The following is a 12760-nucleotide window of genomic DNA, read 5'->3' as shown; positions in this document are numbered from 1 at the left end:
CGGCGCGATGAGGCTGGAGGACGTCGGGGTTGATGTGGTTGGACTGGCTGTGGCGCGGGTCGGTGTGACTGTCACATGACCCGGGCGAACAAGCGAGCCAGGTCCGTCGCATGCGAAGTTGCAGTGTTCTGACGGCGATCGCACTGTCAACGATCGCGCTGCCGACGATCCCACTGCCAAGCCAGCCCGTCGCAGGGCAGACGCATCGATGGACAATCCGCCATACTCGAAGCCTGACTGGGGCCACTACCTCGTCGATACGATCAAGCAGGTCAGTGCCGGTGGCCTCATCGGCGTGCCGCGCTGTTCACCGTGCCTCCAAAGATCGGCCAGGACATGCCAGATATTCCATGATCTGCACGGAGATGCACGGATACGCACGGATATTCCATGATCTGCACGGAGATGCACGCATACACCATCATATGCTTGTCTGCTCCACTTACCCCCATCCCTCTGCTTCTGGGTCACAGATCTCCGAGTTCACCTCGAGCGCACACTCGCTATCGCCAGCAGATCTCGAGTCCTTCAAGCAAGTCGTTGCTGCAGTTCTCTCACGCCTCTTTGAGGAGATACGGCAGTCACCCACCGGAGGTGCGTTGCTCTCGTTGGTGTTCGATCGCTGGACGACGCTTCTTCGGAAGCGCACGGCCTTTCTGGACTCGATGGGCCTCACCCGCGTGAGGTTGGGCAGCATGTCGTCGAGGCAGTATCTCCCAGAACAGCACAGATCAAGCTGACTGTGCCGCCATTTCCTTGCAGTCAACGCACCTTCCATCGCCTCGCTTACGGCTGCCCGAGTTGCTTTCTCGTTCATCCCGGCGTTGCTCAGGGAGATTCCCGAAATCTTTTGCATCAACACGGCTCCGGCCCTGAGCCAGATCCCAACCCAGTCCGTCACCAAGTTCCTGACATCGCTTCCCCTCAACCTCGACTCTCTCATCAACGACATCAAGCACGATTGGGGCCAGCAGCTCCAGTTTGCTTCCCAGCGTTTCACCGAGTGGCTGATTGTCGAGATCCTTTCGCTGCTGTCGAGCGTTGCCCACATTGCGACCATCCGCGACCAGCTGGCCGAGTCTCTCGTGGTGCTGTTGCGGCATGAGCGCAGGCGAGAGCCACCGTTCATGTATCAGTACCAGCAGCTTCTGACCGATATCGTGTACTTTATACAAGGTAACCCTTGGTGCCCACATGTCGCTGCTGATTGTTGGCCTTCGTCTCGCCCTGACTGTGTGTTCTGGGTTCATTCCGCAGATATTGTCCAAGCATCAGCCATCAAGCGATATCCACTTGAACTCAAGTTTTCTGCGTTCAAGGCCAACTATAAACCATCGGTAGCTCACATGGTAAGCACGGTATCGTGCGAGACTCGCAGTTTTGTCTCTCTGCTTTGGCGGACGACCATGGCTCATCCGCCTCTGTCTGGGTTCGTTCGTCCAGATTCTCGTCGCCACCGAGGAAGATGCCTTTTGCACGACTATCGTTTTGCTCAAAATCATGACCAAGATGGTGGCCAAGGCTTCCAAGGACACAGTCATACCCCCCAAGGCGATTTCAACCGTGCTGGCGCTCTGTCTCAGCAGGCTCTGCGACGCCGAGGTTCTTTCGGTATGACTGCTTGCTGTCGCCCAATGGACTTGCTTTTGGATCCCTGCTCGTCCAGATCGATGCCGACTAACCTTCAGTACATGATCCCGTCCAGACCAGTGTCGCCCTGGCCGATGAGCTATTCCGAAGCCCGAACCAGTACTATTCAAAGTACGATGTCTCCGACCTTGTCGTCACTGTTCTGGGACAGCTCTGCACATACCTCCAGGATCCCAGTGGCACGACATCCGATGACGAATCCGCCATGGTCGTGTGTTCTGATCTACAGCTCGCGAATCGCACGGCAATCGAGACGGCGTACTCGGCGCTGCTGCAGACCATCGTCAGCCGCTATCGCGCCACCCCGGATTTTTTCCCGATCCTGGATGTTGCCCACATCGCTGTGAAGCTCATCCAGCCGGCAACGTTCGCCACAATCAGCGACCCCGCGCTGAAGGTACCGAATCGAGCTGAGCCGCATCCAAGTGATAGGCAGAGGGTGGCTGCTTCCGCTTCGGCGCTCCTCTGGCGCAGATCACTTCTAACACTGCATCGGACCTTTGCTATGACAGAGGGGGCTATTAGAACTTGCCTCGGTATCACTCAAGATCCAGTCGACAGAGTCATCGATACTGGATGCGCTCATGGATTACTCGACCGCCCAAGATATCCACGGTGCGGCCGTGTCCTGTATCGATGCCATATTTGTACGTTCACAGACGCCGATCGCCATTGAATGTGCCTGGGGAGAGTCAAATATGCGCTTGCGCCGTGCCTAATTTGCTCCAAGCTGGATCCAACGCCTACTGATCACGATCTGCTCGCTGGCTGGATCAGGAATATGCCGGAAACCAGTCGCTCGGGACTCTCTGGACAAGTAGAAAGAGAAAGACGTTTGACGAAGCAGACGAATCAAGGTAGGAAGTGTGTATGGTGATGATGTATATGATGATGTGTATGATGGTGCGTGAGGCAGTGCATGTCATCGTGTGAAGGTGCGTGTGATGGTGCGAGGAAGTGCTATTGCCATCTGCCTACACCGATTCCTGGCCACTCAATGCGTGTCCGCCCGCCCTTGGCTCAGTTTTCTTGTCGAGCGACTTGTTCAGATTGCCATTGAGGAGCTGCATCAGATCTTCAAAGTCCAGGTACTGCAGACGCTGAGTCCCAAGGAGGACCGACGTGGTGACTCGCTCACGCCGCAGCCAGGCATTTCATCCTGTGCGCCGGGCCTGCTCATGGAGAAGGCGTTTGCTGGTATGGGGTTGCAGTTGCCCTCCCCTCCGCTCTGATCGATGTATCATCTGCTGATCGGAACGCTCGTAAATTGCCCCCCCCCCGCCCAGGACCATGTTGGTGCAAATCGTCTCTGTTCCATCTATTCGGTCCTGCGCACCCTCTCGCGCAAGTATGGCTTTGCCTTTTCTGACAGCTCCTTTGAATCGCTGATTGAAAACCTTGCTCTCGATTGGCTGGGCGAGCGATCCCGCAACAACAGCCATGCCGTTGATGTAAGCATCGTCGTCGACACGATCCTTGTTGCTGTGGCTTATAAGACATCGGTGCTAACGGGTTGCTTTGACAGCACTACTATGTTGCAATGTGCCAAGTGGTTTCGCTGCTCTCGATCCAAGGTTCGATATTCTTGTTTGTTGGGCACGTCTTCGAGATCTCCGTGTCCCTGACTTTTTGGTGCCCGCTCGGATCCAGATCCCAGCCTCTCTTGTATTCCAAACTGCCGTCCACTCATCACAGTCTTGCTTGCAAGTCCATGGGCTCCGAGTTGTGAATCGATCGACGAGTTTGAATGTAGAGCTGCAGAGCGGTTCCAGGAGGCAATCGTACTGGTCAAGAATGCCATGGCTCAGCGAAATGGTGGCTCGCGATGCCTGGACGTCTTGCTGAAGCTGTCGCCGCATCTTTCGGCAAACTGCCCCGATTTGATCCAGAATGCGCTCCTGGCGTGTTCGACCATCGCACTTGACGAGCTCACAGCCTTCTGCATCAACACGTCGCTCTCGGGAGACTATCCGACCAGTCTCCGGATCGAGGCTTGGAAGTTGGTGCCTCAGATAGCAAGCTACATTTCCTCGTGGCATCAGAACAAGCCCGAGAGCCTCATCGCGCGATTGCAGTGAGTCATTGTTGGCTCCGCAGCAGTACAAGATTTGCAATCGGTTTGTTTAACGATGTTTTGGTCTGTCGTCGTGATCCAGGGTTACCGAAGCCGATCCTCCCGAGATCCTCGAAGCCGCTGCCTGCTTCGTGGGATTTGTATCCTGTGCTCAGTCAGCATCGCTGGAGCATCGACTCCCGAATATGGAGCCCGTGTGCTGTGTTTGCGACCAAGCCAACAGGAACCCAACCAGCCGAGACCCAGCCGGTGATGACAGTGCCCGTCGCGTGTCCGTCGCTGTGATGAGCCGATTCATGTTTCTTGGAAGCTGCGAACTTGGATACTCCAATATCGCAACTCAGTTCCTCAAGTTGTCACTTCCGAGGGTCCTGGCCCACTGCTGCTCGGCGGATCTCGTGATTGCCGACTCGACGATCGCCAGAAACATCATCTTTCCTGGGATGGAAAGCGATGCACGGACGTTGCGCCTCGCCGCAGGGTACGCTTGCTTTGGTTTGCCTCCTTCATATCGACCGAAGCATTCCCGCTGCGAGCAGCTGTGATTGGCCGAGGCTCGCGGACAAAGCCAGCCCATAGCTCATATCAGTCCCTTCTTCGCCTGTACCTCATTTGCCCGACAGCAATCTGCTGTCGTTTTTCTTGGATGAAGCCCGAATCAGCCCGAGCGAACTCGAAGCCAACATTGAGCACATCGGCAATTCCTTTGATGATCTTGTTGCGTCCAATCTGCCCGATCGTATCGAGACGCTCATCCACACCCTTGGCAAGCTGGCCGAGTAAGTTGTCAGTGCGTTCTAGCAACTGCGGTCTGACCCCCATGTTTCCGTTTCTGAGCCCTCGCCTCCTCTGTGATTCTACCATAATAGGCGAGCCAATGAGGCGGTCCTCTACATGACACTCAGTCGGCTTGTATTGCTGCTGGGGACCGAGAATCTGATCAACAAGGGTGTGGTGATTTGCAAGGTAGGCGCATCTGACCTTGGGGGTGTGGCACTGTGTGGATAGTTCCAGTGTTGGTCGCTGTGGCCGGATCCCCTTCGTTGCGTGAGCCCTGTGTTGGTAGTGTCCGACCGCGATGCTCATCCGCTCCATTTCCGTATTGCACGCCATCAGCTGGAAGAAGTGCGTCAGCGGCGATCGACCACCATGCAGAAGCTGTTCGAGCCATTCCTGGCCCGGGTCGGAGACTCGCTTATCCAAAATATTGCAGCGGACCCCGTGTCCCTCCGCGAGTTTGCTCAGATCCTGGATATGTCCCAAAGAGACCTGTGTGTCAAGGCCCTCAAGCTGGCTCTACCCGCGCTGGTCATACAGCAAAATTCCGAAGGCATCCGTGCACTGGCGCGTATTCTCCGATGCGAAAGCGTGCAGGCCATGTGCATCGACGAGCTGCACAACATTCTCGCCGGGGCTTTGCTTTCCGACAAATCGAATGAGGCACTCGATTTTCTTCGCTGTCACATCTTTGACGCCAAGAAAATCACCATCGTCAAGATGTTCCGAAGCTGCAACCAAGCGCTGGTCGTTGAGCTCTCCATCGAGCTTGGGGACCCGCAGGAGGAAGTCCGGTCCAAGGTGCGTGTCCGACGGTGGATCCGGCGTAGATTATGCTTCAGCCGCAAACACATGTCTGACCCGCGTCAACTGAATACCCATTGCAATGCATCTCACGCTGCACTCTGACATGTCCGAACACGGAAATGGCGATGGCTTGATGTACGGTCTGCCTGCGCTGGCTCCGATCCATCGTGCACCGCCCGCTCTCCCTGCTTCTATGCTCGCTACAGGCCCGGAGTGCACTGCAGGACGTGTATATCAACTCATTCGACGACCAAGCCGACCCGAGCCAAGTGCTGGCCTTGATACTCAGCCAGTATTTTTTCGGTATCATCACCTCGATCAACCACGGCATCACAAGGGCAGATACAGACATCAAATATGCGATCAAGCTTGTGCGTTCATTCGAAGAGGTCATTCGCATCATCGGCTACGGCATTTACACCAAGTCTGCACAGGTCCTGGCTACCCTGCAAACCATAACCGAGATGCCAAACCTACGATGCCATGCGCTGTCGTGTTGGAGCACCTTCATCAAGGCGCAGGATGCCAAGCCACAGGGCGTCAAGAACCTCAAGCCCATCCTGGGCCAGATTGTCGCCGTTCTCTTGAGGAACTACTCCGAATACACCGAAGGCGAGAAGCAGCAGATTGTCGAGATTATGAAGTACCTCATTGTTGATCTTGGCAAGTCTCTCACGGATGAAATCCAAGAGCTCTACCTGCTTCCGGCCACGCCCGAGTTTGACTTTCTCAACCAGCATCGGCTCCAGATGTTCGATTCGATCGACGGACTGGCGCAAAACCTAACCCAGACCATCAATGGCATCAGACAGGAAAACTCGGCAATTGTCTACCAGGCGCTGTTGAAGCTCAGAGTCGTGCTCCTCGACAATCGCGAGACAATCCACACGCAAATCATGGCCGAGAGCATCGAGCCCATCTTGAACGACACCATCAAGACCCTCCTCGACACCTGCCGACGGTACAACGGCACAGAGGAGGAGATCCAGATCCTGTCGTGCGAGTGTCTGGGCATCATAGGCGCCGTCGATCCTGGCCGGGTTGATATTCCCATGGCCAGTGACCCCACAGTCGTGATCGAGAACTTTTACAACCAGGAGGAGTGCCACCGCTTCGCGTGCGACTTTATCGAGCACTTTCTTGCGCCGGCGATCCGCTCCATGGGCAGCAGCAGCGCGCAGAGCTACTTCTCTTGCACGTTGCAGGAGCTCCTCATGTTCTGCGGATTCACTGCCCAGCTCGTGGATGCCAGCGCCGATAGAGTAGCGGAAGGGTCCAGCAAGGCGCTGCGGAAGCGCTGGGATGCCTTCCCGGGACACATGACGCCGATTCTGAGACAATTGCTCGGAACACACTGGAAAATCACCACCGGCACGACTTCAGCGCCGGCCCATCCAGTTTATCCATCCAGCGCCTCCTTCCAGGAATGGGTGTCCACCTGGGCGCTGAGTCTTGTGGGTCAGGTCAACGGCAATAACGCCAAGAGCTTCTTTGGCAACTGTCGAAACGTCATCAAACCTGAGTACCACCACATTGCTCTGCATCTCCTACCCCATATCTGTCTCAACATTGTCTCTGGGGGCACGTTGTCCGAACGAGAGGACATCACTACCGAAATCATGTCGATTTTGAACGACCAAGCACCCACATCGAATCCTCGTCTGATCGAGAAGCGCGACCTCTGTGCCCAGGTAATGTTTCTGGCATTGGTTGAGTCGATCCGGCCATTGGTTGGTCGATCCGGGCACTGTTCCATATCCGCAAATGCATTCGTGGCAACACCGGCAGAGGTTTCCGAGGAACGATTCGCCATCGACTGCTCGTCGCTGATCTATCTCTCATTATCTCATTCTGTCTTTGTCTCTGCCTCTGTCTCCAGTCCGTCTTCATGGTGGTCGACCACATGTCAACGTGGCTCCGAATCAGGCGACGGAATGCAGCCAAGCAAGGGGCCGTCCCACACCGGCGTGCGCGCAAAGGGAGCGAGTTCGATGATTCCACCAGTGCCTACGATGAAATGATGGCCAACGTCGATCAGTTCCTCAAGAGCATTCCGCAGTCCCTGATGGCCATGACAGCATATCGATGCAAGGCGTATGCCCGAGCGATCATGCACTTTGAGCGACACATGCGTATAGAGCGGGACGGCGCATCGAAGAGCACGCTGCAGGAAATGTACACTTATCTGCAAAAGATCTATGCCAAAATCGACGAGCCCGATGGAATGGAAGGCATTTCCAAGAAGGTGCTCCGACCCACACTGGAGCAGCAGATTCTCGAGCACGAGTCGGCTGGACGATGGACGTCGGCCCAGACATGTTACGAGCTATCGCTCAGAGAGAGCGACAGCTCAGAGAACATTAACCTTCACATTGGCCTCCTCAAGTGTCTGAAGAACATGGATCATCTCGGTAAGTTACCGCGCAACAATCCTGACGTTGCAGACACCTCGGTCCTACAGCTGGCTTGCCTTGGCTTTGTTGAGTGGCAAAGCGTTACAAAGCCAAATCACGGCGATTGACCGCCCCCCATCACTCTTGTTTGTACCAGAAACCATGATGACGCTCATCAATGGGTCATCGGCGAAGCACCCAGACTGGGAACCAGTGCTCAGCTCATACGGAGTCGAGGCTGCCTGGCGACTTGGCGATTGGGAATCGCTTGAGTCATTCTTGAGCAAGCCAACGCAGCATCGGTTTGACGTCTCGCTCGGCAGGCTGTTGCTTGCCGCCGTCAAGAAGGACACGCCAACATTTGATCGCGAACTAAAGGCCATCCGCAAGGAGATTGCCGGCCCCCTCTCAGCAGCCAGCATGGAGTCTTACAAGCGAGCCTATGAGCACATGGTCAAGCTCCACATGGTCCACGAAGTCAATACGCTCTACCAAATCACGCAGTCGGACCGGACGCAGCTGGAAGCCCAGGATCTCGAAAAGCTGATGTCCGAATGGCTTGTGCGAACCCAGATCACGTCGCCCACGTTCAGCATCCGCGAGTCGATTCTGCATCTGCGGCGGACACTGCTTGGAGAATGCAGGTGGGGCTCTCGAGCGGCGTCTGCGTGCCGTGCTGGACTATCCTTGACCCAAAGTCCTTGGCAGTTTGCTGGCACACTGAACTGGGCACTAATGCTGACACTGACCCTGCTGGTGCGATTGATGTTGCATGCGATCTCTCCGTTGGTATGTCGGCAGGCTCTTGGACGGAAAGTGCGACCGATCGCTCGTCAACCTTGAGCGCGGCAAGCTGTGGCTCCAGACAGCTCGAGAGTCCCGCAAAGCTGGCTACTTCCAGCCGGCATATGCTGCAATCCTCAACGCATCCGAGCTCGATGTACCCTTTGTGCATCTGGAGAAGGGCAAATTGCACTGGGTCAGGAAGGAGCCGCACAAGGCCATCTATGTTCTTCAACTTGGTCTCAATTCCATGAAGTCAGCGAATTCACGCGACGGGCTGCCGCACGCAGCTGATGTCATCGATCTCGACGACATCACAAGCCAGGCACCCGACTCTCGTTCGACCAAACGAACCATGGCAAAGGCAAGCGTGGTGGCTGATCTCGTGTTTACGGACACGACGGTTGACAACTCGGGTGCGCAGGATTCGGTTGCGATTTACGGCACCGTCCCGCCACGACCAATCGCAGCCAGCGACTCTTGATACTGCAGCCACAGCCTTAACATACGCCATCGTCTCGCATCCACTCAGACTCAGCTGCTTCTCAGCAAATGGTCTGAGGAAACGGGCACCATCTTGCCGGCCACCATCATCAAGCAGTATAACTCGATCATCCAGAAGCAACCAGAGTACGTTGCGACACCGCAGCCAATCGATTCAGGAAGTGGACTGCAGCGTCATTGCGTGTGGCCCACGAACAGCAGCCCATCATAGCCCACTAACATTGCTCTATGCGCGCAGGTGGGAAAAGAGCTACTTCTACCTCGGTCGGTACTACAACAAGTTGTATGAAAGCGAGAAAAGCAGTTCGTCAACGAGGTGGGCTTCGCGAGGCTGCATCACAAGACCTTGATCCAAGTATCCTTTCAGACTAGACGACACTGTTCCTTTGTTCGACATTCGTTCCAGCTGCCGATTCACGCTGCTTTTGCCGCCACTCTTGACTGCAGGTCTCACGGCCAAACCTCAGGCCACCTCGTCGACATTTGCAGATACTATGGCCGTGCATTGATGTGCGGCACAAAGTTCATCTACCAAACCCTCCCGCGACTTCTAACCCTATGGCTGGACTATGGCGAGCAGTCCAGGGCACGCGATGGCAGCGAGTGAGTCGAGTCCTGAATCCACCACCCGATTGACCCCATTCCGCACTCCGGGCACAGTTGATCGCTTGCTGCGAGCTATCCGTCTGTGCTGTCGGATTGAGCGACATGTGCTCGATTCTTGTTTGTCGCGATCTTACGATTGGCGTTTCTGCTCCTCAGGATGGCCAGGTCGTTTGAAGCAACGATCTCGAATCTCAACAAAGTCATTCAAGAGCTCCACATGGCTCTTCCGGCTTACCAGTTCTTGACGGCGTTGCCCCAGCTGATTTCGCGAATCTGCCACCGGAACGTGTCTGTCCATTCCATTCTCGAAGCCATCATCGTCAAAGTCGTCAGCACATACCCACACCAGGCGCTGTGGCACATTGTGTCCATGTCCAAGTCCATCGACAAGAATCGGTTTCAGCGCTGGGGAGAGCTTCTGAAGAGACTGAAGGTGAGCTACGCGACTGACTACTGCGGCCGCATCGCAATCTGTTGGGCCGCTGCTGAGTCACCGTTTGGTGCCCGCCCAAAACTAATGCGCTTCCACAGGAGGTGTCGCTCAACCAAAATACTGCCCCGAATCTGCAAGGAATCTTGGCGGTATGCATCCAACTTTGATGGTGTGATCGCGAGGCGAGCTGGTGGCCGAGCATTGTAACTCAATGTCTGCGTCTTGCATGTCGGGCCGACATCAGTCTTGGTGGTTGCTCGCATTGCCACCTGGCCTTAACGCCCCTTTGATTCCTCACTCCAGGGTAGCTTGAAGCTGACAGATCAGCTCCTGGGGCTCTGTAACCACACCATCGCCAAGGGAGAAAACACCCTCAGTATCTCAAGGCATTTCAGGGAGCTCCAGCGCTTGGTCCCGTTAAATGTGATGATTCCGCTTCAATCAACCCTCACAGTCACCCTGCCGACGAGCAACACTGTGCTCCATCATCATCAGCCCTTTCCAAATGAGTACCCCGTCATCGATTGTAAGTGATTGCTCGGCCATTCTTGTCGAGCCAGCTTGTTCAAGACCCCCAGCCGGAAATGCCAGATGTGTACCAGCGACTCTAATTCCGTGGCTGCAACATCGCCGTTTCCGTCCACCAGCCTTCCACGATGAAGTCGAGATCATGTCGTCGTTGCAGCGTCCCCGCAAAATCACGATGGGTGGATCAGATGGCAAGGCATATATTTTCCTATGCAAGCCCAAGGATGATCTCCGCAAGGACTGCCGGCTGATGGAGTTCAACACCATGATCAACAAACTGCTCAAGAAGAACCCAGACTCTCGCCGTCGTGGCTTGCGTATGTACCTGGCTATCCGAAGGCGGCCACATGCGCCCGCATCACCGCCAGGCAGGACCAAGCTGCCTGTTGGGTTGGGTTGGCATGGCTGTTGGCGTGGCTCTTGGCGTGGCTAACACTCTTGATCTGTCGTGCTGCTCCTCGTGCCAGACATTCGCACATACGCTGTCGTGCCTCTGAACGAGGAATGCGGCTTGATCGAGTGGGTCAACAACACCGTTGGATTTCGCCACATCGTATCCAAGTCATACAAGTCCAAGAACATCTGGATGGCGGTATGTGTATCCTGTGCAGTCCAGAGGACGGATATACATCCGGTATCATCCACACGGCACCTGCTTCGCGATTCCAATAGGCAGCCAGATGAAGCTTGATTCGCTCTGATCTCTCGCATGACGTGCTGACAAAACGGGGTTCGATTGGTGTTGGGGCCTCGGATGCGACGGAGCAGCCCGTGGAGGTCAAGAAAAAGCTGGACCAAAAAGACGTCGACATCGTCAAGGTGTTTACGAACGAAATCCTGCCGAGGTTGGTGCCAGCGTCGATCTCGATAGTGCCCAACGATAGCTGTGCTCACAGACCGTATGCTCTTTGTCGCAGACACCCGCCCGTCTTCTACGAGTGGTTCCTTGAAACATTTACTGAGCCAACGCGGTGGTTCTCGAGTCGGCTGGCCTATACAACCACCACAGCGGTCATGAGCATGGTTGGCTACGTAGTTGGGTCCGTGATTCGTGCATCTTGACAGTGATATTGTCGGGCGGCTGCTCTCGAGCCGACACACCCGACTATGACATGATACCAGTCCATCAGAGCACATGAGGCATGATTTGGCGACGAAATCTGACCGAGTTACTCTCGTTTCCTTGCAGACTTGGCGACAGGCACGGCGAAAACATCCTCTTTGATGAAACCTGCGGCGATCTGGTGCATGTGGACTTTAACTGTCTCTTTGAGAAAGTATGCAGCCACACATCGTCCGTCCAGACTGCACCGCACTGCACTGCACGGCTTGATGCTCGCGACTGACACTCGATCTGCTCTCTCGATTTGCCTGCTGAAATCCTCACAGGGCACCACCTTCGAGAAGCCCGAGAAGGTTCCCTTTCGACTAACCCACAACATGGTTGATGCCTTTGGCGTCACCGGCGTCGAGGGTATGTCATTCCGCTGGCTGCGCCGTGCCCTGGTTTGGCTCGCAGCGCCGGTTTCTGCACCAGCCGATGAAATTAAACCAGAGAGACAGAACGAAACTAACTCCCGTGAACGGACAGGGGCATTCCGCAAGAGCTGCGAGGTCACCATGGGCGTCCTCCGAGACAACCGAGACTCGCTCATGTCTGTTCTGGAGACCTTCATCCACGATCCGCTCTGCGAGTGGAGCAAGCGGCGGGGGTCGAGCACGGTCGAGGGTGAAAACCAGCTGGCGATAAGGAGCCTGCAGACAATCGACCGCAAGCTGCAAGGGCAGGCGCTGTCGACCCTGCCGCTGTCTGTCGAGGGCCAGGTACACGAGCTTATCAACCAAGCCACGGATCTGAACAACCTGGCGGCGATGTATGTTGGGTGGGCGTCGTTCATGTAATGGTACACCTTGCGCAGAAGAAAGAGGGACAACACCCGCTCTCGCCGCATCCGAGGTTGGATGGCCATGTGTCTCATGGAACAATGGAGGGTGCTGTGCAGAGCCTGCGATGACGCCTTCAAACGTGTGCAGAGCCCCCGCGAAGCACCACCCCGAGAAGATACCGGGTATCACATCGCCGCTCTCGTTGTCCCCGTCGCCATCCTCTTTGTCTCCATCGCCGCTCTCGTTGGCTTCAGCACTGTTCCTCCCCCCCCCTCCATGTCCAAACGCAAAGCCGCCGCTGGAGCTGCCGCCGGCCAC

General features: G+C 55.7%; 1 protein-coding gene across 1 annotated transcript; it reads left to right on the top strand.

The window, feature by feature from the left end:
* The first annotated feature begins 150 nt into the window (after positions 1-150).
* BJ171DRAFT_28115 (uncharacterized protein) lies at positions 151-12638 on the top strand. The gene is made up of 33 exons (XM_053106915.1): positions 151-271; positions 474-594; positions 763-1176; positions 1258-1349; positions 1444-1611; positions 1706-2047; positions 2163-2297; positions 2428-2507; positions 2675-2738; positions 2937-3101; positions 3176-3224; positions 3301-3724; positions 3807-4205; positions 4348-4503; positions 4594-4690; positions 4841-5302; positions 5515-6999; positions 7188-7719; positions 7859-8345; positions 8503-8848; positions 9017-9114; positions 9227-9304; positions 9436-9591; positions 9751-10027; positions 10126-10176; positions 10331-10553; positions 10675-10872; positions 11023-11147; positions 11324-11400; positions 11473-11595; positions 11745-11832; positions 11945-12029; positions 12147-12638. The coding sequence occupies exons 1-33, from the start codon at positions 209-211 to the stop codon at positions 12455-12457; spliced, it is 7971 nt and encodes a 2656-aa protein (XP_052968391.1). The 5' UTR covers positions 151-208; the 3' UTR covers positions 12458-12638.
* Positions 12639-12760: the final 122 nt, after the last annotated feature.

The sequence above is a fragment of the Polychytrium aggregatum genome (assembly GCF_025602895.1).
Source record: "Polychytrium aggregatum strain JEL109 chromosome Unknown BJ171scaffold_11, whole genome shotgun sequence".
In the NCBI taxonomy this organism is placed as follows: domain Eukaryota; kingdom Fungi; phylum Chytridiomycota; class Chytridiomycetes; order Polychytriales; genus Polychytrium; species Polychytrium aggregatum.
The sequence above is the reverse complement of the archived record's forward strand: the minus strand, read 5'-3'. Positions and strand labels throughout refer to the sequence as shown.